We start from the raw sequence: 25,298 nt of genomic DNA, 5'->3' as shown, positions 1-25,298 counted from the left end.
TCACAAAAAACAGCAAAACCAGATTATTCCACAAGCACCTCCATGAACAGTCCTGCCTGGAATTCAGCACAGGGAGCCCCTGTGTTCCAACACCTCTTGAAAGGGTTGAGGTTTCCCATTGGTTTATTGAGTATCTCTGGTTATCTTCCACTACAATTAACCCCTAGGAAAATGAAAGGCATGAAATAAAAAATATTCATATATTTTAGGCAAGCAGTGCCATTGGGATCTGGAAAAATGGCTGGGTTTAAATGAACACTCCTTTCTAAAGTATGGGCTATTGAAATAGCAAAGGGGGAGGGAAGACATGAACAAGTTTGATGCACACATGGTAAAGTTTTCCAATAGATTACTTGACTAATTAAATGATACTCACAATGGGTTTAACAACCTCCCCTCTCTCCCCTGTTACTCCTGACCTTCTCTGTCCTGGGCCAGTTGAGCCAGCACAGACTTGGAAGTGGAACTTTTACTTTTTGCAGCCACCCTGTTTAAAACATATCATAAACCCAAACATTTCCTTCTCCCACCCCAACAATCAGCAAAACCAGGTGAGTTTTGAAACAAATTGAATTTTATTCTTTGCAAATATTTGCAAGCCACAAGATTTGTCAGAAAAGTTGTCCCAAAAGGCAGAGAGAAGGAAGAGTTAAAGCAGAGACTGGGCTACCCCTGGAGCAGTTTGCAGAGCAATTAAAGGTGACAGAGAGAGGAAGAAATGAACTGCAGCACATCCAAAAACAGCATTAATAAAAACCAAAAGAGTATCTGAAATGTTTCAGACCCAGTGTACAAGAGGTTCTACCTATTTGTTAAAATGAAACTAAAATAAATGAAAACTTGCAAAGTTACAGGCTTTGACTGGGGGTGTTGGTGATGCTGCAATGATGCTTGAAAATGAGCAAGTCTGTGCTGTAAATCCTGTGATCCTCAGTCCTGCCCATTGGATTAATTAATTCCTGCATGAAGCTACTCAGCCAATCAATGGGGTAAATGTAGTAAATATTCATAAAATCTGTTTCCTTTGATTAGGTCTCCTAAGCAGTTTTGTCTTTATTTTTCCATACTGATGTTCCAAATTTTCCCTAATTCCCAGCAATGGTTTTCTCTTCAAAACAGAGAAAAAAGCATGGAAAATATGAACCAGTGTAAGGAACCATCCCCAACTCCACAGCCTGGAGTGCTGGATACTCTGATGCCTCCCTGTAAGGACTGCATTCAACCTGGGAAGTGTCATGGACTCCAATACAGCAAACACCACACAGGTTAAGCACATGGAACAGCATCATCAACAGTAAAAATTAGTAAGTGTTAATTTACTCCTGACTTACCTCAATTATAGCATATAATTGACTATATACACTAAACACCAAAAATATGCTTATTCTGGATTCAATCATTGCCATTGTTAATTGAGAATCCAAAAGACTCAGCCAAAACCCCAAAGAACTGAACCTTCAGAAGTTCAGTGACAGCTGAGAGAATCCTTTGGAAATTCCCTTCCCCAGTGAATGTCCCCAGCAAGGCAGCAGAAGGTGCTGGGAGCCACCACCAACCCCACTGAGGGTCACAGGAACAACACACAGCAGGGACCTGGAGGGGAAAAGTAACAAAAGCAGCCAAATGTAGAGCCCAGGTGTGCAGGGCTGGGGGAAAGCCAGGCCTGGGTCCAGTGGATTCACAAACACAGAGCATTCAGAGCCTCCCTCTCACACCAGTGCTTGGCTTTCCAAGCTTCTAATGAATCATTACCAACGTCCAGATTTTATTCTGGATGAACATGAGCTATCAGCACCCTCTGTTTGTTCAGAGCCACATCCCAAATATTGCTTTTCACAGTTCTCTGCCAAGTCAGGGCACTGCACATGGAATTAAAGGTGTCTAAGAAGAACAGAAGCTGCACAGAGGTAGAAAAGTTTCAAAGAACTAAACCTGAGTTACACAATTAATCTCTACATACCTGGCATGACAAATACCCAGCAGCAAGGCCGTGGTTTGGGGAGTTTTTCCAGCTGGAGGTTCCAGAGTGCCATGGGAATCAGGAATCAGCTCCTGGTGTGCCTTGGCCCTCAGCTCATCTGTCCTTGCTGCACCTGCCTGGAGCCTGACACAGAACAAGCAACCACTGGCTCACGTCTTAAACCTGACTACTTTTACATCACTGTGACAAAATTAAGAGTGAATGATAAAAGCTCACAAGAAAAACAAGTGTTTATGTGCACAAGTGCTGAAAAAAATCTCCATTGCCATCACCAAAGTGCATTCTGAGAGGGAAAAAAAAAACAAACAATAAATCAGTGGGAAAAGCTGCCCCAGGTTTGGCACCCAATTTGTGGAGCACAGACAAAATAAAAACCAAACCAAAGATCTACCAAGAAACCTCCCCACAAAAAAAACCACTGCCTTTATTTCTGTTTTATTCTGATATTTTTGTTCTTTATAACCTGATAATGTGAAATTTTACTTTATGATCTGAAAGTTAAAACAATTATCAGAGATTTTTCCTTCCCTTTGTCACAACAAGTAGTACTTAAAAATTACCTCAGTGGGGTATTTTAGAGTCCTTCCCAAACCCCTGGACATCTCCACTGGTAAATGAACCAGCAATAATTTGGGGAAGTAATTGAAGCACACTGAACAGAACATGACAATGCTGTTTTTACCCTCTGGGACTGACCTGTGCACTTCCTATCAAGAGTTTAAAATTTAAGACTTCTAAAGTCAAACGGACTAAACAGATGAGACAACTTGTAAGGAAGAGACACTTCCCCACGGCTTCCATGCTGGGAGGCAGCTGCAATTCCAGCTTTTGCACATTCCAGCACTCAGAAACTCTCAGGCTGCTTCTCTCTTCCATGGTTATTCAGCAAGAAGCAGAGAAACAGCACAAGCAGCAAACCTGAAGGACCTCAGGTCAGGAACAGGGATTCTCAGCACACCACGGGTCAGTGTATTATGGCAAACAAACACTCCACAGCAGCTAAGTGCTATCTACCATCCCGGGAATATTGCATCAATCAGACTCTGCTTAGCGGGATTTTAGTTTCATTTGAGTTTCCATCCCCCTTCCTTCACTGCAAGTGGGAATTACACAAGTCCAGTCTCAAACTGTATCCACGTGGATCACAGATTTCGCGGTGTCCCGCGTGGATCTTCACTCCCGGTGTCCCCAGGCCAGCCCAGGGAGCTGGCTGAGCCCGGTGCCCCGGGGCTGGGAGAGGTTCCTGGGGTTCCTGGGCTGAGGAAGCAGCTCGGGGCAGGGCCCTGGGGTGTCACAGGCACAGCAGGGGCGAGCGGCCACGCTCCGAGTCCTCGCTGTCGCCGTCGCCGTCGGGAATGCGCGGCAGCAGCGCCGAGCGCGTCAGCCCCCAGAACTTGGGAGGGGACAGCTCCTTCCTGGTGGCCGTGAACTTCCAGCCCATGTGGCTCCCACAGATCCTGCACTGGGCGATGGTCCAGGCGTACCTGGCGAGCACAGCAAAGCCTTGGTGAAGGAAAAGGCCTCTGGGAAATGATTCGGCACACAACAAACCCCTAACGGGGTCTGGGGGACAGTCCCAAAGAGAAACTGGGAAACAATCCCCAGACTGAGTTTGGGTGACAGTCCCCCAAACTGGAATTGGGTGACAATCCCCCAAACTAGATTTGGGTAAGAATGTCAGGATGGATTTGGGTAACAATCCCAAACTGTATTTATTAGTATTTTCAACTTAAGGTGTGAGACAAACTATTAATGTTAATTAACATTAAAAAGGGAAAATTTGGAAACCAATTCCCAGCTGGATTCAGGTACCAATCCTCAGGAATCCCATCTAAAAACCTGCAGAGCTTCAAAAAATAAAGCAAAAAACCCCACAAACATCCCATCCTCAAAGCTCTCTCTTGCCTCTTCAAATAGAGGAAGCAACCAAAGCTTTTAATTGTCCCAGGTTCCTGCAGTGAGAAATACTGAGAGCCCTAAAGAAGGCTCAGAAAACTGCTCAGAGTAAATTATTTTATGAGAATGGAAGTGATTTTTACCCTGCTCCTCAAATACCAGGGACTGCTGCACTTCCCACAGCAGCAGAGCTTTTCTCAAACAGTTTTATGAGGTAGAACATGAATATTTCAAAGCCATCATAAAAGAGCTGAGAAAACACAAAAGGATGAGCAATATTAACTCCAGATATTAAAAGTCTCAAATTTTCTTCAGGGAAAAGTTAAAACTTGTGACAGAAATATCAGACATCCTCCAAGTCATTGCTCAGTTCTGTGTGATATTCCAGAAAAAAAATCCTGGATGCAAGACCTGTTATGATTATTAGGCCAACTTTTACATCAAAACATTTAATTCTGTTACTGTCTCTGAGAGGCAGACTCATTATTAATCATTTTCTATTAAAATAAAATCAAAGATAATCAGATCAATACAAATGTTATTAGTTTTTAATTTCATGTAACATTTATTCAGGTTTTAGATATAAAAATCTATTTCAGTATTTATGTATTCTGGTTTTCATTTGCACTAAAGCTGTGTGGAAACAATTCTGAAAACAGTTGCACTTTAAACAAAGAAATTTCCAGACAACTTGGTTTAAAAAGTTTAGATTCTAAACCATGTTTTAAAATCATAGTATCTCCCCATTAAAAAAAATATTAAACTCTGCAATATTTTATGTGATTTTTCCATTTTATTCTGCATTTTGAATAAATCTTCATTCACTTCCTTATTTTTTACACGAGCAAAATGATGAGATGTGCCTAAAAACCTCACTATTTTACTATTCCACCCTCCCAGAAATAGCCAATTTAAGGTGATTTTGTAATAAAATGGTGCTGCCCTTACCCAGGGAACCAGCTGTGCTCTGTGGAGGGGCGTCCATTGAGACTCAGGTTGGAGGCTTTATATACAGTGAGGGTTTCATGGATGTATCCATGGGGATTCACATAGGCTGCCATGGGCCCACACAAGGATAAGCTACAACACACAAGGAATTTTGTCAGAGAGCAAGGAAAAATAAAAATAAAATTTAAAAAAAACAAACAAAAAAAACCCCAAAAAACCAGACCCAAAGGGTGGCAAATGTAAACAGAGGAGAAAAAAAAAAAAAAAACAAAACACTTCTGGTAGGGGAGAAAAAATATTAAAAATGGAAAGAAAATAGATGTTAATTTAAAATATCATTGCTCAAATTGGCTTAGAATTGCAGAGAAGTACACAATAGATTCATCCTGGTATTGCTTTAAACAGGAAGTTTCAAGAAAAACAAGGAAAATGTAACTTTAAAAGTAAGCAAGAATGTTCATTTATTGCACCAACTTCTCAGCATCTTCTGTTACAAGTTCATCATATTGACACAGCAGGAATTGTGGTGTCTGCAATCCATTATTTGATTAGAAGATAAGAAATGGCTTTTAATTACCCCATCAGCTCCTTATCACACTGATAAAGAAAAAAACTGTGGGGAGTTTTTGTTCACCCAAAGCATCTCTGAAAATTGCCTTTATCAGAGGGGATGGGGCTGATGGGAGTTAATCAAGATGAGAAGCAGTGACAAGGCTGACAGAAGCAGCAATTATTTGGGAAATGTAAAAACATGGCAGATATTGTCCAGGGCAAAGAGAGAATGGGGTCAGTTATCAGCAATAACTTTAGATTCTTAAAAACAAAAAATGGATCCCAACATGGGATGGTTTAAATAGGAACCTTCCCTGCATGCCAGCATCCTGGGAGCCTCTTTATATCCCCTAATTAGTGCATTTTAATTTGCTCTTGTGGCCTGTTGATAAATAAATAAAATTTAGGGGATCAGAAATTTTATTCAGAAATAGCAGGATGATGAAAAAGTCTTTATGTGACACAATTAGATTTCAAATTGTTCACTGCAATGTCCTGGAAGTGTGACACAACACCAATTTCTGTTCCAATATACCTGGAAATGCTGAGATTTCCTAACTTTTCATTAAAAAAGCTCAAATATAAACTCTCTATAAATATTTACTTACATTTTATTGGAGCCATGGCAAACCCAGCAGTTTTAAGACTTAACCCAGTTTAATCTGCTTTGCTGTGCCCGTGTTTGTGACCAAGGAGCTGGCCAGGATGAAGAGTAATAAACTCACCTGAATATTTCATTCTTGGTAGTTATTTCTGTGTCTTGGCATTGCTTACAACAGAGAGATGTACACTGGGAAAGAGAAACAAAGAAGATAATTTCATTAATTTCCAGATGAATGTCAGCAGAGGGAAATAATAAAAAATAATAAATAATAAAAAATGGCTCTCCCTCTCCATTAGAACAGACTTTGGACCAATTGCTTTGTTCATCTGAGCAGCAGTCACTGATATGGGATATATTTTTCTATGCATTTTATTTATTTAAACATTAATTATTATCTAAAAGACGTAACAATTTTCCTATCATCCCTTCACCAAAAGATGCACACACATAGAATTGGATCTGACTCCACACAGATAATAAATGAGCCAACCTTTTAAGGTCTCTAAAGGCTAATTTAGAAAAAACAACCTTTGCTCTTCTGCAATAGAGCACAGAAAAGGCAGATGAGACAAATGCAATCATTAAGTCTTTCTTAAATTTGAGGGTACTGTAGATCAATGGGTTCAATTTCCTCAGAAAAATAGGTAAAACATATTGATCTGTCTCCTGGAGATTATAACAGATTAATTCATCTTCTACAATTCCTATAAAGTAGAACTAAACAATTCATCACTGACACTGCCCAGAAAAGCAGCATTTAAATCAGCTCAGCAGAACACTCCCATTCATTTTCAGGACATAAATTACTTGTACTTCTTTTTAAGGGTAATGATGTGAAATTCCCCCAAAAATGAGCCACAGGATTTTGAAATAAAATAACTGTAAAAAGCCATAATGCACTCCCCATTCTGACACACTAACACAGAACAGTTACACACTTACAGACCAAAATATCAAATGATGATGATGAAAACACCTTTTGGGCTTAGGCTAAAAAGCAACTTTTAACTTGAATTTATGAGGGCAATTTAAGTTTTCCTGTCTCTCTGGAATTTATGGAAAATATATAATTACTGAACATGAACAGCTGTCAGTAGCACTTGAGTATCAGGGTGTATTCAGAGCTTCAACTCAGAAAAGAAAAGTGAAATTTAGTGTGATTACAGCCTCAGGCAAAAACCTGCCCATTTCTTCCTCAGAATTTGGAAGAGAGGTTTTGTGTCTCCTTTCTTTAAATTTCTGGTGCATGAGCTTTGGAAAGAGGATCACTATTAAAATGACCCTCAGGTCACTTTTCCCCAGAAACAGGCAAGAATTTAATGACAGTACTCAGTACTTTCTAGACAAACAGGCAAAGTTTCCACTGCTCTGTACCCATTAGACAAACACAGTTATTCAGAAAATATCGATTATTGTACAGAAGTGTATTACACATAAATAAAACATTTAGAACATGACAAGCCCATGGCAATGGAAAGAAGGGAAGGGAAACAAGTTTTTGAACAACTTAACAAGGAACTGCCTAAGAAATAAATGTGTCTTTTATAAAAAAAAATCTGTTTAATCCAATCTTTAGATTTATGCTCAATACTATGAAGATTTTGCTACAAAATCCACAGGTTTCCATGGTAAAATGATATTTAATTGTGGTGTCAGTGTGGGGCTGTGATGGTTGTTAACAACACTGGACTTCTAGCACCATCTCTTGGCTAAAAAAGTGCTGTACTTCTAACAAAAGCAAATATTATGTTTATGTTATGTTATTATTATATTTTATTATATGCTTCTTGCTTGCTGCCAAACACAATCCAGCACTGAGAGATCATTTTCCTTTTGAGCAAACTTTTGATTAAAGAACACAACGCTCCGATTCATCCTCTGGAAAGATTATCTGGAAATTCCATCATTTCTGGAAGAGATTGTTAACAGCCACCCCTTTTTTTTTTTTTTTTTTTTGGCAATTTGATGGCCAGTAAAGAAGAATAACTCACTTTGTTCATGATATCCAGCTCACAGCGGAGCCTCTGCACAGCACTGCCTATTTTGAGCAACTGGATACGTAAAGCATCATCAATGGGCAGGCAGGCAGCAACTCTGTAAGAAAAATCTAGAAATGAGAAAGCAGCAGGTCTGTTAGAATTAACAGAGAAATAATCCAGGTAATTATCTAAGCTGTGGTGTCTTAAATTAAAAAAAAAAAAAAATAGAATGTGGGTTCATAAAATCTCGTACCTACTGGGTTTGATGGAAGAGATTCATCTTTGAGGTTTTCATCCCACTCGTGGAGCTGCCTCTTGACTCTTTCCATCAAGGTTTCCTTTTGTTAGAAGAAAAGCCTAATTTAAATACATAGGTATTGCTGTTTGCTTCTTAGGAAAAAAAAAAACAAAAGGGAAGCAAAATGTAGAGTAAGCTCTTTTCCCTAAGTGGACAGTGGGTTTTAATTGAAGAATAATTAAAGAATCACTTTGTACCTACATATTTTAACTGGTTTTGTTCTGAGACAGCACAGAAGGAACAGAATCTCTGCTATCCAGACATTTGCTCTAAGAAGGAGGGAACAATCACAGAGGGGCAAGGCCTTCCTGATCTTTTCACATCACATTGAATAGAAAATGCTTTAAAATGGAAATTATGAGCCAACAAAATTTAAGCTTTTATATTATCCCATACTTAGTTATTACAACTATAAAGCCCACTGCAGGTTATTTGATTTAAAGGTGAACTTACAGCATCATAGAGAGAGTAGAGCCAGGGGGGCCAAGATGTCAAACTTGCACAGTGGAACTTCCTCTGAAACCACAAATATTTATTCTTTAACAAAGGCAGATTTTTGGGACAATTTTTTTTTTTTTTTTTAACAACTGAAACAGGGAGACAGACCTGATTATTTAAAGATATAAAAAATTATCCCCATCAGGACCAGCACTTCACTGTGAAGCTTCCAAACCCATTTTCAGATGCACTGAGGGCTAAGCCTTCTGAACAGGACAATATCTGGATTTTGTCACAAAACCTGTCTCTGCATTAGAGGTATTTCAGATGTTCAGTAATAAAAACTTATGTCTTTCAAAAGGGTATCTATCTGAAATGGAGACAGTTCAAAATTTAAGTGCTATTAACAGTGCATCTGTTCCTAAATCTTCACCAGCTGTCCCTGCAACCACCAAACTTCCACCAGTGTAATGTCATTTGCTTAATTAACCAATTTTCTCCAGTGATTTCTGAACACAGAAATTTAGAGCTTTAGTTAATAAAAGCAGCACACAACATAACTACATTGCTTTTCAAAAGAGGAGCTCATATTGCACTGCAAATGTGTACAAATTCAATTTTAATCCCCCTCTTGAGGGCAACTCTCCTCATTTACAAATTACACCAGTGGAGAGATGGAGGTCAAAGGACAATTACCCTGCTCTGGATCTTCTTCCCAGGATTTTCATTTCAGCCTCACCTGACAGAACCAGCCTTGGAAAGGGATTCCCACTTCACAGCCCAGTGTTCCTGGGCTCATTAACTCACATGAACTTGGGCAGGAACTCTTGAGAATCAAGAGCTCTTTGTTATCAATGGAGGTTTTTATTTGATTTTGAGAGTACAAGAGTTCAAAACCATTGAAGAAAAAAGCAAATCCAAACATGAGTCAAGTTACCAGGACTCTGTATTAATTTCTGTAGTTCCAAAGATCTCTACAGAGACAGATTTCAAGCTAACTTCTCTGTGTCAGTGACCAAAACAATGGAATAAATAATAAATCCAGATATAAACTGTATTTATTACAGTCCCAGAGAGGCTGTGGATTCCTCTTCCCTGGAAGTCTCCCAGGATAGGCTGGACAGGACTTGGAGACACCTGGGATAGTGGAAGGTGTAGAGACACCTTCCATTGGGATGGAGGGGCTTTAAGGACCAAACCTTACTTGGAATTGTGTGATTCCATAAAAAAGCAGGAACTCGGAATCTGCCTTCCCTGTTGTGCCTCCTCCTCTACAGATGGAATTGGATATTGACTCTCGAGACACCATCAGAAATTAAAAATACACAAGCAAAAGAAGCAAAGCTGTAGAATAACTTCTCACCTTCTGGTACTTTTGCCACCACTGTCTGATGGCTCTGTCCTGCCAGGAGGGTTTGGAAGAGGGAATGACATGGCACCTGCTGAGGGACTGCAGCTGCACTGCTGACATGGTGGGGGGCAGCACTCGTTCAGGCAGGATCTGAACTTTGGCCTGCTGGATTCTGAGAAACCAAACAAAAACATGAGGTGTACACTTAATTTTTTAAAACTTTTTTTCAAATACACGCATTTAAAAAATGGATCTGAACCTTTTTATTTTAGAGTACTACAGATCTGTTGTGGTGGACAGAAATACAGACAGATTGGCGGGGACAACACAGCTGAATGTTTCACAATCTCAGCACTATAGATTTAGATTTTTTGTCTCCTCAAGTTACTTTTGGCATAAAAAAAACCAGCTCTTCCATCTCAATGCCTCGGTTTAGCTGAAATGCACTTTGCTATCTTCAAACCACAAAAGCTTCTGTGCTCAGCTCGAGGTCAGAATCAGCAGAAATAGGATACAGACTCTGATCAGATTTTAATATGCCAGCATCAAAGGTCACCTCTTCCACAAAGACCTCAGCATATGTTATGTGGCTACTAAAAATGCTGTCCAGCAGGAAAGACTTCATGTTTTATCAGGATTATACAGCATAAATCCTGAAATACTGAGGGCTGTGTCATTACAAATTCCTAATTCTCTCACAGGGACAGCACTGAACTGGTAACTTACAATAAATTATAAGATTATGTTGTGCCAAAAGTACTCAGGAATCAGAAACACCAAGAATTATGGAAATGTTCTTCTTGCTAAGGAGCTCTGGACAGTGAATTCCCAGCAACAAAGCTGCTGCAGTTGTCCAAGCACTGCCACCATGTGTCCAAGCAGGGCTTTTCCTAAGCTGTAACATTCAGAATTTGTTATTTGGAACCAAATGTTAGAGAGCAAATAGCAAAGGCATTCATTCAAAGGCATTCATTTCTTCAGCTGCAGGTCACAAAGCCACAGAAATGCTGCTCCCAGGCCTCTTTCCAAAGCAATGCCAGCTCTAGATTTACAGATCTGGAGTAATTTTTCACAAGCCTTGCAGAAAATACGACAGAAGCTCCAGCAATTGTGCTAGGAATTGTCACATGCTCCCAGATCAGTGCTGGAGCCTGGACCTGTGGCCAGTGCCACTGCCATGGTGCAGGGCACAATGCCAAGGATTTGAAAATGAGGGAACACTCAGCATATTCTTACTGCATGTTCAGGATCTGGACCACTTTTCGAAATGGAAAAAAGCATTAATTACATAATATGTTAAAACTAGTCAGGAGAGCCTCTAAATATCCCAGCTATCAAACTGGAATATAGAAAAGAAGAGAATACTCCTATCAAAGTTGACTTGAGCACAGAATTAACTGCATTCTTTTCTTACCCATCTGATTGTGTTCGTATTTCAAGCACCTTGAACCTCTGTCTTCCTATTGCTTTCACCTTGACTGTTTCAACTCCATATTCCTGCTCTTCTCTGTAGGCATAGATTTCTGCTGTCGTTCCAAAATGTGCTTCCCTCTCATGTGCATTACTAAAAGTAACAGAATTAAAGATGAATTAAATTAATTACCCCCACTCCAAACGACACTGCTCACTCAGACTCCAGTCTGCCTGCACTGACTGTACATGACTGACCTGATCAAAAAAGCAATTTTTGGTGAAATCCATTTAACTAATCACAATAATAATTTTTCAATTATAAAGCAACTTCTATTGTTTTGGTTGGGATTTTTTTGCCAGGTGACTTGGTTTTATTTTAGGGTCTGGATGTGACATTCTGGGATCACCAGTGTGTCAGCATTTCAAATGCAGACACTGGAATCACCAACATTCTTTGGATTGATTCTATAACAGGAACTGTTCCCACCTCCCACACAATTAATCCATAGTAAATTGCAGGGGGAAGAGGGAGGAACATTCCCAACTTCTGGCACTGATCAGCTTCTCTCTTCTGCATTTTTCTATCACCTCCTGTCTCTCAACTCTACTGTGAAACATTTGCCAGTGCTTGTTAATTCACACACAAAACAATCAACAATACAGCTCTCAAAACAAGAATGTGACTTTTACATTTCAGGTCAAGGCTTATTCTTTAACAAGATGGAACAAACAGTTACTGAAATGAAGAGGATGCTCAAACAAGGAAGCAGATCAGCACTTGCTGTCTCTCCACACAAACATGTGATACTGTCAAGCACCTACACTGCCATTACATATTGAAAGACAATTTCTGTTCAACAATTTCAGCTCGTTCTCGAGCACAGAACTGATGCAACCATCTGCTTTTGCTTTAGTACCCACAGAAACTGTGCTAAAAACATGCTGCACACACCAGCAACCCGCCCGTGGCTTTTACCTGTATGCAAGGACAGCAAAGGTTCTGTCTTTCTGAATTAAATTCCGCACCATGCTAACCTCTTGGGGGCGGAAGAGCTGCAGCGGCAGCGTCTGGCCGGGGATCAGCATCACCATCACCCGGGGCAGCACGGGGATCACCTGGCAGCTGTCGTCATCGTGCACCGTCCTGCCGTGGAACTCCTCCATGTCCGAGCCCAGGTACTGCCAAGGGCAAGCAGGGACACTCAGGAAGGGGTGGGAGGTCAGGGAGTGTCGCTAGTTGGGGGTTTTTGGGGTCTCTTTGGGATCCCCGAGGCTGCTCCTGCAGCCCTCAGTGATGGAGCACGGTCCCCAGCCTTGCCCAGATGGAATTTGGGCTCGTGGGGAGCTCTCAGACCAGCAGGGTACAGAGACCAGCACATGCAGAGAGGCACAAATCCATGGTTTATTCTATGAAGGCTTCCTGTCTGCACATACCCACGGCTGTTGTTTTACAGGGGGTTTATATCTTCTGAGGGTTTTACAATTTGTACCAATTACCAAGGGAATTCTACTTTGTAACCAATCCCTGAGGGATTTCACATTCAAAGCTGGCCTAGGGATACTAAAAGAGAATGAATCACTAATATTGAAGATAGAGAAGAGGGTCTACCAAGGGGGGGAAGCTGGATTCCTTTTTGTATTTGTCACTTCACAAGCCATTTCTTATCTCTAATCCATGGTTTTCCAAGGAGCTTGTTCTGAGGATGCAGGGAAACTTTCTTCTTTATGAATGTTTTCTGCTCCCTCCACAGGGGAGGACATGGACACCACGGGGAGCACCATGGAGCTGCTCTGCTGCCAGGAAGGGCTGGGACAGGTGGGGCTGTTCAGCCTGGAGAAGGCTCCAGGGTGACTGAATTCCAGTATCTGAAGGAGCTACAGGAAAGATGGACACAGACTCTTTCCAAGACATGGAGTGCCAGGACACAGGGAATGGCTTCCCACACTGCCAGAGGGCAGGGCTGGATGGATTTTGGGAAGGAATTCCTCCCTGGGAGTGGCACAGTGTGCCCAGAGCAGCTGGGGCTGCCCCTGGAACCACAAAGTCCAAGGCCAGGCTCTGAACATTGGGACTTGGAGCTCCCTGGGATAGTGGAAGGTGTCCCTGCCCAGGGGGTGGCACTCGGTGCCCTTTAAGGTTTTTCCAACCCAAACCATTCTATGATCTTATGATTCTGTGAAAATAAAATGAAGTTTGAGGCTTAAGAACATTACAGTAAAACTATGCAAAACCTATTTAAATCCCATTAGGATATATTAAATGGACAACACATAAAAACATACCATATGTGATGTGGGCAAACTGGTATCAAAATTAATGATGTTTGGCTTCTCAGCTTCTTTACCATCTTGGTCTTCCACTTCCATTTCATTGTCATCCTCTTCCTCACTCTCTACTGATAAGCACATACAGAATATTGAGTAGAAGTCAATCAGCAAAGACTGAGATACTGAAAAAAAACTGAGAATCAGAGAAATGCATTCAATATTCCCAGGCTACAGCCTTGCACAGGGCAATAAACCAGAGAAAAATAATTTTATTGCTGTTACACCAAAACCATCATTCTATAGAAAGGGTCAAAAGCTGGTAATTTATTTCTGAAAGGCTAAAGAACAACTTCCCTTGGAAGAAAACAATAAACAAAGGCTGTCAGTTCAGGTTTGCACTACAGTGGTACTTCCTTATCTCAGCTCTAAAGGCTTTTTCTGTGTGCACACCAGGATCCAGATAAATTCATTCCTTGCAGGATGCTGAGTGAAGTGTCTGAGGCTGCACAAACCTCAACAATCAAACTGCAAGTGAGTAAGAAGCAATGGGAAATTCCGAATTCATGCAGAGACTCCTGCTGGTATTTTAGACAATTTAATTGCTGTCATCCTCTGCTGTGTGTACACTAAACACAAACCCAGCAAAGGAACTCCTGAGGAAACAAATCACCAAGGGATTTTAGATATAAAATAGTATTTTAAAACTACTGCTTCCTTCCCATTTCTCAGCCAATTCCAAAGTAATTTTCAGGCAAGAGGACAATTAAATTATCAGTCACTGCATTAACAGACCCTATTCAAACATTACTTATACACCATATTATGTCTAAACTAAATGTTAGCATAAACCAATCTCCAAGATTCTTACACCAAGAGCTACTGGGTAATGCATAATCCCAGCAGTGCTGAAAAACATCATTTAGACCATGAAAGCTATTACAAGATGGAAAAATATATATTTCTACAATAGTCTGTCTAGTTGCCTGCCTTTGCAATTAGTACCTTCTTAAAAATAATCCAGAGTTGAAAATGTAAAAGGTGGAGGGGTTCTCTCATCCTAAAGGGCTCTGCAGGGAAATCTCAAAAAAGAAAGATGCTGCAGAAACAAAGAATTTTCCTTCAGAAATGGGAGCACCACTAATTTTACTATTTCTGAGAGTAGGAGGACAAGAGAGCCTTGAAGAAGACATTAAAAGCTGATTTTAGAGAACCTTTTTTCCCCCTCTTTGGCCTCCAGACACATTTGTTAAATGCTCCCACAAAATGTTTAGTCACTGCTCTTACTTCTGCTTCACCTCACTTATGTTTTTATAAATAGTTCACAGTTTACAGAACCTGCTCTTACAGATCCATCCTATATTGCATTTATCTCAGCAAGAAATGATCCAGCAGGACAGGAAAGGAGGTTACAGACTCTCTTTGGTACTGTACCTAATTACAGTCCTTTCAGCAGTGACACACCATCTGCCTAATGACTGTTAAAAATAATCCACACCTATATGAAATTTCTTATATTTAATTGGCAACCCTAACCATGAACAATTACAAAATGTTTAAGATGTCCAAAACAGCCACTATTTTGCTTAGTTTGACGGAGGAGAAGAACAGGAAGTTTTTGTTTGGTTCTGGGGCATCACTGCAAAGATGGGGGAGAGGGAATAAAAAAAAAAAAATTTTGATTTTTCCCTGTGCTCCCATCCGGCTGCATCCATCATTAGCAGTTTTACCAGGGAGACGCTGTCCCACTTGTTTTTCTGAACGCAGAAGGAATTAGCAGCAGTTGATTGGAAAGAATTGTGCCCTGCAAACTTTTGCTGGCTGTTGCCAAAAGCGCACAGTGGCTGCTGTGTGGTGGTGGTGGCTGAGGGACGATGACTCATTTCACTGCAGCAGCACCAGGCGGCCCAAAACACAGCAAACCCCGGCTCCTTCCCTCTCCTCCTCCCCCTCAGCTGGCAAAACAAGATGAAGCTTTTTACACCCCCCCCAACTACTGGGTTTTATTTATCTCTAAATTCCAGGATTAGCAGCACCTCCAGAACAGAAGAAGGAGGGAAAAGCGAGAGCTGAAGGCTCCCCTGCATAACAAAAAATCACATTTTCCTCACGTTGATTCACTAACACAACCCAACCCAACCCACTCTCAATGCCTTTGTGCAGAAACGAGGAAATATGAACTTCATTTAAGGAAAAGGGACAAAGTTATATATACATCGTATTAAGGTTATATTGAGGCTGTATTTCCTAAAATATTCAGGAAATAACTTATTAAGGTGATATTAAAGCTATATTTCCTCAAATATTCAGAAAAAATTGCTTGTATTGCAGTGATATTAAGGCTGTATTTCCTAAAGTATTCAGGAAATACTTTCTTATTATTTAAAACATACAGGCCTGAAGAGGTCACAGAATTTCCTGCCATGGGAAATGATGCTGGTTCCTGGCAGGATTTCCTGCTCCCTTCTCTCTTGCAATAATGCTTCTTTCCAGTTAAGCACAAGCTGCTTCCCAAACCATTTGATCTCCTGTCAGCGTGGAGGCACTATATACAGAAAACTCCATAATTATGCAATAATTATGCGTGATTCCCTGGATGAGGAATTGCACCGGTGTGTGTGTGTGACAGATAACAGATAAACCGGGCTGTACATGGGATCCAGCACTGCCGTCCACACCGTCCTGAGCACCTCTGCTTCCCTGCTTGTTTACACTGGAAAACAGAGCCGAGACTTCCTAGAACAGAGTTTTCCTCAGCCTTTGGGTTTCACTGTACAGAGAAGCGCCTGCTTTGTCCACTCTGGTGGAAACCCCACCGTGCCTTTCACCCCATCAGCGGCCCCAAGGATCCGTGACGGCTTGTCCCTTCCTGCAGAGCACACCCACGGCTTCCATGGAAAACCCACGGCCCCACTGGAGCACCCACGGGCCCACTGCAACACCCACGGCCTCCAGGGAACACCCACGGGCCCAGTGGAACACCCACGGCCTCCAGGGAACACCCACGGGCCCAGTGCAACACCCACGGCCTCCATGGATTCGTAGGATCGCAGGAGCAGAGGCCGCAGGAGCCCGCGGTCCCACGGGCCAAGGCTCGGCTCTCGCCGGCCGGCAGCGCCCACGGCTCCGCGGGCCCTCAGCGCTCCCCGCATCGCTCGGGGGCTTTCCCCGCCTCTCCTCCCCTTCGCTTTCTCTTTCCTTCTTCTTCTCCTCTCCGCCTCCGCTTCCTTCTTTCTTTTCTTTCCCTTTCTGTTTTCCCCTTTCCCTCCCGGCCCCGCCCGCCGAGCCCCGGCCCGGCGTCTCCCTCCCGGTACCCCGGTGCCCCCGGCCCGGCCCGGCCCTCACCGGGCACTAGCTGGAGGTGGTTCCCCATGTTATCCTGGGGCTCTCCGCCTCGCTCCTCGGCGGCCATCGCTGTTTACCCGGAGAGCAGCCTGGGAAGGCGGCGGGGCGGGGGCAGGAGGCGGGCGGAGGAGGAGCCGGAGCGGGGCCGGGAGCGGGGCCGGGAGCGGGGCCGGGAACCGCGGGCGGACCGAACCCGAGGGTCCGTGCTCAGCCCCGGGGCTCACACGGACCGGGGGCGGTGGTTCCTGTGCCCTTTCCCCTCGGGGGTGGCGGGGGACAGCGGTTCGTGCTCTGCTCACAGGACACGGCTGTGGGTGACAAAGGGCAGAGCCGCCCCGGGTGGCACCTGCGGCGAGTCCCCACGGCGCCTCATGGAAGAGGGGTTGGGTGTGGAAATAAAAATAAAAAAAAAATAAAATCCGCGGCGCGTTGAACTTTGTGTGTGAATTGCTTGAAAAGAAATTCAATATAAAATAATCTATCAGCCCAAGAGAGACTTGGAGAGGGTGCAGCGAAAGGCCAGGGAGGTGCCGAGGGCATTGGAGCATCTCTGCTGGGAGGGAACGCTGAGTTCTTCGACCCCGAGAAGAGATGGCTGGAAGAGGATTTTATCACACAAATTTTAGTAATTTAATTATTAAATTGATTAATGCCAAGAGGATGGAGCTGGGCTTCTCGTGATGGTGCCCAAATGGCACAGGAGGAAGGGGCACAAACTGATGTCCAGGAATTCCACGTGGGACATGAGGAAAAACTTCCCTGCGCTGGAAAAGATGCTCAGAGATGATGGAGTGTCCTCCCCGGGGATATTCCAGACGTGTCTGGGGACAATCCTGTGCTCGTGGGACTTGTCAGCAGAGTCCTGTGCTGATGTGAGCTTGGTGGCATCACCAGAAATGGTTCACAGGGATGCAGACCCGGCTCATGCACCCCAAAAAGTTCGATGCTGCTGCCTCTGCACTGCCCAACTCTCACACAAACCCTCTGTCTCATCATTTATTGTCATTTCCTTCCCTTTTTAAAACCCTTCAAAAATCCATATGGTGGCCCTGGGGTTTCTCTCGATTAAAATGTTAGGGTTTTATTGGTGAAATTTTTATTGCATTCTTTGTTACAAATCACTAAACCCATACGGTGCTCCTGAGGATTTCACCATTTCTCTATCTCAGCCCTGTTTGTTGTTTTCTCCCTAAAAAGGCTTTTTTTCTTTTTTTTTTATCAGGGAAAAATTCTGCACTTTCTGCTTTTCTCTTCAGTATCTCCCATTTCAGTTCAGCACTAATATTCTCCCCGCATCAATGACAGAACAGACCGATGATTAGCCAGCAAGCAAAACACTAATTTTTATACTTTTTAAATTCAGAATTAAAGTGGTTTAGAGAACCAAATTTAAAAGACAAATAAGCCTGTAATTTCCTTACCATCGTGGGTGGAAAATTCCCAAACAATCATTATCTATACTGACCTGAATGGGCCTTTAGAGGAACAATCAATACCACATTTGCCAAACGAGCACGAACATGTCCCTGATGATACATTAAGCATTTATAAAATACAATAATCACTTAAATGATTAAGTTATGATTCCATAACTTTTTCTACATTGTCTGAGTGTAATGCACATAATTGCAGGGTATTGTATCTGATAATTTACCATAATTTTAAAAAAAGAGATATTTTTATTATCAGGCTGGCCAATTAAAGAATTAAAAAATTATGAGCCCCTTCTCCAAACCCTGGGATTTTATTAAGAAATATTATGCTAAATATTTTTCAAATTCTTTTGATATGCTAAAATATTTTGATTTCTGTTGGTTTTTTACTAAATTGCTGGGGATATATTTGAGTCACACTTTTAAGCTTGTTTCTGCACACTTGAGGGACAGATCTTATTTTTTAGTGGCTTCTGGGATTCTCCAAAAATTCACATGACCCAAGGAGCTGGGTTTTCTTTTAGGAAACCCTAAATTCAATAATAATCATAATAAAATGATAAGCAGAAGACTCTGGGAGTGTTTTGGATGCTGTTGCAGCTCTTTTTCACCATAACTCTAACACCTCTGTCCATGAGCACTGTAACTCCAGCAAGAGCTTTAAATATAAATTCAGCCCCCAGATTGGGCATTAACTCTAATTTAGACTCTGACTATAATTTACAGACATCACTCTCCACCAGCTTTTTCTACAGGGCTGTAGTGAAGACACTGAGGATTTGAGGTGAAGATTTTTTTGAGATAAGTGACTTTTGTTAAGTTCCACGTCACCATCAGGACGTTTCCTAAATGCTTTAAGGTATAATTAATTTTGAGGGGTTTAAATTCAACGTGCTAGAAAACACGTTTAACATATAAATATTGATATTTATTATCACAAAAAGCTTCTTTTCACACTTGAATTGCTCCCAGCACAAGCTTTCAGACTGGGAGCACTGGAATTTGTTTCCTAGAGGGGCTTCATCCCCAAATTCATCTCCAGTGGCTGGTTGGCAATAATTGCAAACTTGTTCTTGATTAACCATTGAGTCGTTTGGAGGCAGAGGATGTTAAATCACCTTGCCAGCAGAAAAAGAAACAAAGGGACAGGAATGTAAAGCATATTAAAATGTAGTCCTATTTAGAATTTAATTTAGTGTTAATTTAGTTTTCATCCTGGGTCATACTCAGGATGAGGAAAGCGAGGGCTGAGTGTTTGTTCCCTGATTTCAGGTGCAGTTTTCAACACAAGGAATTTGCAAACCAACACCAGCCTCCTCCTGGTCACTCATTCACTGAGCAGATCATTTCTCTACCAAAAAATACAACCCTGCCTGCCCAAAAGATGCCATCTGGCCGGTTTCTTATTTAACTTTTCTTCCCATTTTCCTGCTGCTGCATCCCCTTCCTGACTATGCTCAGCAGGAAAGCTGAGTGACTGGTGAGAGCTGGAATAAGAGAAACTGAGAGCAGCTCTGCTGCCAAAATCTTCCCGGTGTGAAATCCCAAAGCTCCTTTTCCATCCCTCAGCTCCCTTCTCTTCACACTGGTTGAGAAAAGAAGTTGTCTAAGCACCTGGTGCCCACCTACGTCCTTGAACGAAGTGGAAAATTTAAAAATTGCCGATATTGCTGGGAGAAGAGGCACTAGATGGTGCTGTAACATCCCCTTTTGCAGGTTTTCTCTGGCACAATTATTCCGCGGGGCTGCTCGGCGAGCTTCGGGGCTTCTGTTTTTAGAGGATTCACCGCAAACAATAGAAAAGTTTGATTTACAACGTTATCCTTGGAAAAGTTTTGATCTACAACGTTATCCTTGGAAAAGTTTTGATCTACAACGTTATCCTTTTAAATGAGGGTTTTTTTGTCTCTGCAAAGTGCTGCTTTGACCGGGCTGTTTAAAAAGGAGTGTGGATAGTCTAATTAAACTGGTAAAAGCTGTGTGTACTTGTGCCATTGATTTCTGCCCTGCCAATAAATTGGCTCATTATCCACCCAAACCTGCTGTTCCAGGCAGAACCAAGCAATTTCTGCAAGTATTCCGAAATAAAACGTGACTCCCCACCTTTAGACAATTTATTAAACACTGACAGTACAAAGCAGATATAGGACAAAAAAGAAAATCTATACTCCAGATATGGAAAAAAAACAAACAGTCACCAAAAAATCCATGAAGCCACTTTCTGACCAATAGCCCCAGCACTGAAGACACTTCTCATGTCCACATGGCCATGGAAATTTCTGGCTTTTCCAGTGACCAGCTGGACTTGCTACTCCCTTTGTCATCACTTTATTGCACAAATTAGGAAGAAGTTTTACCTGCCAGTCCCCAGCAAACAGGGGAAAGGAGAAATTCCTTCTTGAACTGTTTGAGCAGCCCAGCCCTGCACACACCCCGTTATCAGCTGTGCCATCCCAAAACCACACCATCAGAGCTGGCCATGTCAATGTTAAATGTTAATGTTAATTAAATATTAAACCACGGAGCAAGGTGACTCCAAAAGCATCAAAATCAGTGATGGGCAGAACTGTTCTAGAATCAGAGAGCCTGGACAGCTGCTGGGAAGCTGCAGAGCAGCAGAGGACCAGTTTAAACCAGGAAACTGATTCTTGCTTAGGCCAGCATCCCAGTGAGAACAGGGCATATTTACAATTCCTTTTAATATTTGCTGCCTGGGTCAGGCTGGTGACAAAGGAACAGCTCTGAATATACAAGAGGCCCCAGACAAAGGGCCCATTAGCCAAACATGCCCATTACTATGCAGAGAGGCAAATTCTGCTGCCAGAGAAGCCTCAGCCAAGCAACAAAACTATTTGGCAAGTGTGCAAAACCCATATTCCACACAAGTGACAGACAGCATGGCAGGGAAAGCAAATGGGGCTATAAACACAAATGTGGTTCAATAAAGGGAATGAAAAGTGAGGGAAAAAACTCTCTAACACTTTCTGGAAGGGGACATCATGATAAATATTCCTTGAGGAATATTTCTGTAAATCCAGAGCTGCCAGACCCTGCTCCCAGATCACCTGAGATGTGTCTGTAGCTTTGAGGTGCAGGAGCACAGACCTCATGTATCCATTGCAAAGAAGATTTATCAGAGATAAGGGTTTAGTATTTCCTTTGATTTTTCTATCACAAATCTATCTATTTCTATCTATTTTTCTATCACAAAATTTGTGGTCGTTTTTGTGTTAATGGGGTCCCAAAATTTCAACCAGCATAAACAAGAGTGATTCCAGTGAGTCTTACTGTCAGCAAGTTCAAGGTATTTATAGTTCAATGTATATATATATATATATATATATATATAATTCTGGACATTATTTCCCAAGAAGATCCAAGTAGCCCTGTCTGAACAGGAGTTTATGCAGAGCTCACTGCAGTGATCCCTACTCACAGTGCACAGAGGGTTGGTTTTATCCCTGTGTATATTACCCAACAAACTGTTCCCATATATTATGTAAAATCATGTAAATGGGTGTATATGCATTTAGATAGAGGGAGCTTGCTCATAAATCTCACTTCAGTTTCAAACACAGAGCACTAAGTATGAGTTAAAAGTACTGTTTTTTTCTTTCACTGTGGATTTAGAGCAGGCTCCTTCCATTATCCATGCAGGAAAAGCACTCGGAACTCAGGGAGCTTGAGGAAAGTTAATACAGCCACATTTAAAACAATGTTGTCCTTAATCCTGGGAATTTATCCTGGAAGTTTGCCTGCAGTTTGTCTTGGGGAGGAAGTCCAGTGACCTCTGCAGATGATGGCAGTGAAAACCTATCACTGAGTCAGGGAGAGAAAAGAACACAGAAAGGCTTGGAAATCAAGAACTTTTTGGGTTTTTTCACATCATAACTTACTAAAATTTAGTAATTTAGTAGAGACTGAGCACACCGTGTTTGCAAGCTGCTTATTTAGGGTTTCTCCATTTCTTGGGCTGAAAGATATAGTTAACATCATTCCCCAACTCTTTTTAATAGTGGCTCTGAGTAGCTGAGTATTGCATCCAAAGGTGGCTGCACTGCAAAGATGAGGAAAAAAAAACATGCTAAAAGGTAATGGACATAAACTGCATGTCATGGTCATAAATACCAAAGTCTGCTGGATTTCTGCCTCGGGCAGCAGAGGAATGCACTCTCTAGATGTGTTCTTATGCTTTTGCAGTTCTCATTTTCATAAAGCAGAAAATGGTTTTGTTGGAAAGAATCATAAAAAAATCCTCTCATTCCACCGCCCACCATGGGCAGGGACATTTTCCAGCAGCCCAGGTTTCTCCACAGCCTGGCCCTGGTGTCACACACATTGCAGCCATGCACATCCATGACCTTCCCAGTCCTCTCCGTGGCCTTTCCCAGCAGGAGAACCAGCCCAATTCCTTTGGGAGCTCAAGAAAGCCTTGCAGGTGTTCAGATTCCTCAGCTCCCTCACCTTTCAAATCCTTCCAGCTGCCAGTTTTGTCTCTGCTGGAAGGAAAAAAAGGATCTTGCTGTGAGGGAGCCTGGGTCAGATCACCTCTCTCAGGTACAAAACCACTCAACAGAGTTGTATTTTCTCTTTCCCAGCATAACCAGCACATCAAGAGGATTCCCCTACCTGAGAGAACATCCCAGTGAAACTCTGAACTCGCTAACAGCTTTAAAGGGCTTTGGAAAAAGCAACAGTGAGAATCTCCGCTGGGAATGGCAGGGAAATAGACGTTGAGAAACATGGAAATTCTCACTCTGCACAAGATGTTTCGGGTATTTGATTCTCAGAGCCTTCAGAGGACTACCTGAATATTTAACTGGCATCAAATCAGCTCTCAACAGAGAGTTTGCTTGTGCCCGTGCATTCTGAGAGGTAAAAAATAGCTCAGTAATCAGATTTTAAGCTGTTATCTAATTACAGAGAAGATAGCACTGCAGAAAAACCCAGTAATTCAGTCCTTAAGAGTTCTCACACCAAATTTTCACTTTGTTTAAGGGCAGATGTGCACGGATTCCAGAAGGAAACAGATGTTTTCATCCCATCTGAGCTCCTTCTTGGGGGTAATTGCCTGTAAATAGTGAGGTTATTAAGCTATTAGCTGAATATCACTACCCACCAAGCATGACAAATTCATCAAAGCCAAAGTTCTACTACAGAAGTCCCACTTAAAGTTCATTTCCTCCAATGGCTGAGTGTTTCAGGAGATTTTCAGCAATGGATCATATTTTGTGGGCCATTCACCCAACAGGTGATTTCCTACAATGTTCTGAATCACTGGAAGCTCTCCATTTTACAACACTAATACTGCCCTAAAATTTGTCATTGATTTCACACCTCACAAGTTTTAAGATCCTGAAGAAGCCAACAAACGATTCCACAAGGAGCTGACCTTCATTTAATGACCTGTCATGATCAGTGGAAATAAGAACAGTAGCAACCAAACTGAGAGGCAGAATTTCCCTCTTTTCATTCATTTTGTTTCATATAATTCAGATATTGTAGGTTCTTACAGGGTTTTAATACACAGGTTATCTAAATATGTCTTATACAGCTAGGCATGTTTTCTTCAGAGTGTTTTTTAAAGAATGTATTTTGTACATGTAATTTTTTTGGCATTTAGTTACACTACAATGGAGGCCAATGGATTTGGCCTTTGCCTAAATTTCTGAAAATTCAATCAGTCGATTAATCTTTTATTACTAACATGGACATACAAACAATTTACTAATGGTTCTAGAAGATCATGGCTGGATGGAAAATTGGATGTATTCTCTCATTTTAAATCTCCTATTGTTTTGTTGCAAAATCTCACCACCCATTCCGTGTTATGGAAGGCAAATCCGAGGCACAAAAGGCGTGAGACTGCTGGGAATTAATTTCCAAAGTCAGGTAAAATGTCATTCCATTGTTCTTTTGTAAATCATCCCCCCAGCACCTGTAGCATAAGGAAATGAAAAATGGGACAGACTATTAAGCTAAATGGCCTTTTGGAAAGCTGGAGTGAAAGCTTTACAAATGATGTATTGTGGGAGGGCAGCTCAATGTTTTCTGTGGTTTCTTTATGGTTTGTTCTTCCCCCTGATAAGCTGGGATTGAATTGAAAAGAGGCCTGACCAGACATGTTTTCCCTCACTCCATCAATAGCACTTGACACTCCACTGGAAGAAGACCAGCCATTTTTTCAAATGCAAAATGCAGTAATTCCCTTTTAATGCCCGATTAATTGGGAGTTGGAGAAGGCTGAGTTGAGAGAAGGATCCTGGTGTCCCCTGAGTGCCTCTCACTGTGCTCAGCCCCAGCAGGCAGAAGGATCAGGATGGACCCCACAGCAGAGCCACCCTCCCTGCCCCACCCCACAGACCTTACAGCTCCCAAGGAAAAGGCACTTTTCAGGGGACACAATGGGGTTTTAACCCTGGCATCCAGAAATGCTGGTCCAGGAAGTTTGGGATAACTCACAGGTTTCTCTGCTGGAAACTCTCCATGTGTGCTGTGGCTGATTTGCTCCATAGCCAGGGTTTGGTGCCCTCAGAGCCACTGGGGCAACTGGTTTGAGCATAAATGGTTCAGTGCTTTCCAGATGCATCCACCCTCTTGCTCTTTCCAAACATTTTTGGGAATAGTTTTGCAACACCTCTCAATAAAGCTTCTAAATGCAGTGGGTTCAGGGATATTTTTAAAGATGAGTTTCATTCATTATCAAACCTGAGAGATTTCCTTCCATCTTCTTAGAATGGGTCAGAAAGGGATAAATTGTACCCGGAGCAGCTTTGCTGATCTTAAGGCATCTGG

General features: G+C 42.1%; 1 protein-coding gene across 3 annotated transcripts in view; it reads right to left on the bottom strand.

The window, feature by feature from the left end:
• Positions 1 to 552: 552 nt before the first annotated feature.
• CRBN (cereblon) overlaps positions 553 to 25,298 on the bottom strand; it is a 38,492-nt gene continuing 13,746 nt past the window's right edge. The window contains exons 1-11 of one of the 3 annotated variants that reach the window (XM_014873776.2): positions 17,071 to 17,223; positions 13,744 to 13,856; positions 12,437 to 12,639; positions 11,462 to 11,611; positions 10,060 to 10,219; positions 8,712 to 8,774; positions 8,214 to 8,298; positions 7,973 to 8,088; positions 6,103 to 6,167; positions 4,826 to 4,957; positions 553 to 3,465 (exon numbers count right to left, since the gene is read on the bottom strand). In XM_014873776.2, coding sequence (XP_014729262.1) covers positions 3,273 to 3,465; positions 4,826 to 4,957; positions 6,103 to 6,167; positions 7,973 to 8,088; positions 8,214 to 8,298; positions 8,712 to 8,774; positions 10,060 to 10,219; positions 11,462 to 11,611; positions 12,437 to 12,639; positions 13,744 to 13,856; positions 17,071 to 17,137 — 1,347 coding nt within the window. In that variant the 5' untranslated portion in view covers positions 17,138 to 17,223 and the 3' untranslated portion in view covers positions 553 to 3,272. Of the gene's footprint in view, positions 3,466 to 4,825; positions 4,958 to 6,102; positions 6,168 to 7,972; positions 8,089 to 8,213; positions 8,299 to 8,711; positions 8,775 to 10,059; positions 10,220 to 11,461; positions 11,612 to 12,436; positions 12,640 to 13,743; positions 13,857 to 17,070; positions 17,224 to 25,298 lie in introns of those variants that run through there. The other 2 variants (XM_088171235.1, XM_088171234.1) reach the window with 2 other exon arrangements.

The sequence above is a fragment of the Sturnus vulgaris genome, chromosome 11, assembly GCF_052056855.1.
Source record: "Sturnus vulgaris isolate bStuVul1 chromosome 11, bStuVul1.hap1, whole genome shotgun sequence".
Classification (NCBI taxonomy): Eukaryota; Metazoa; Chordata; class Aves; order Passeriformes; family Sturnidae; genus Sturnus; species Sturnus vulgaris.
Note: the sequence above shows the minus strand (reverse complement) of the source record. Positions and strands in the feature narration are given on the sequence as shown.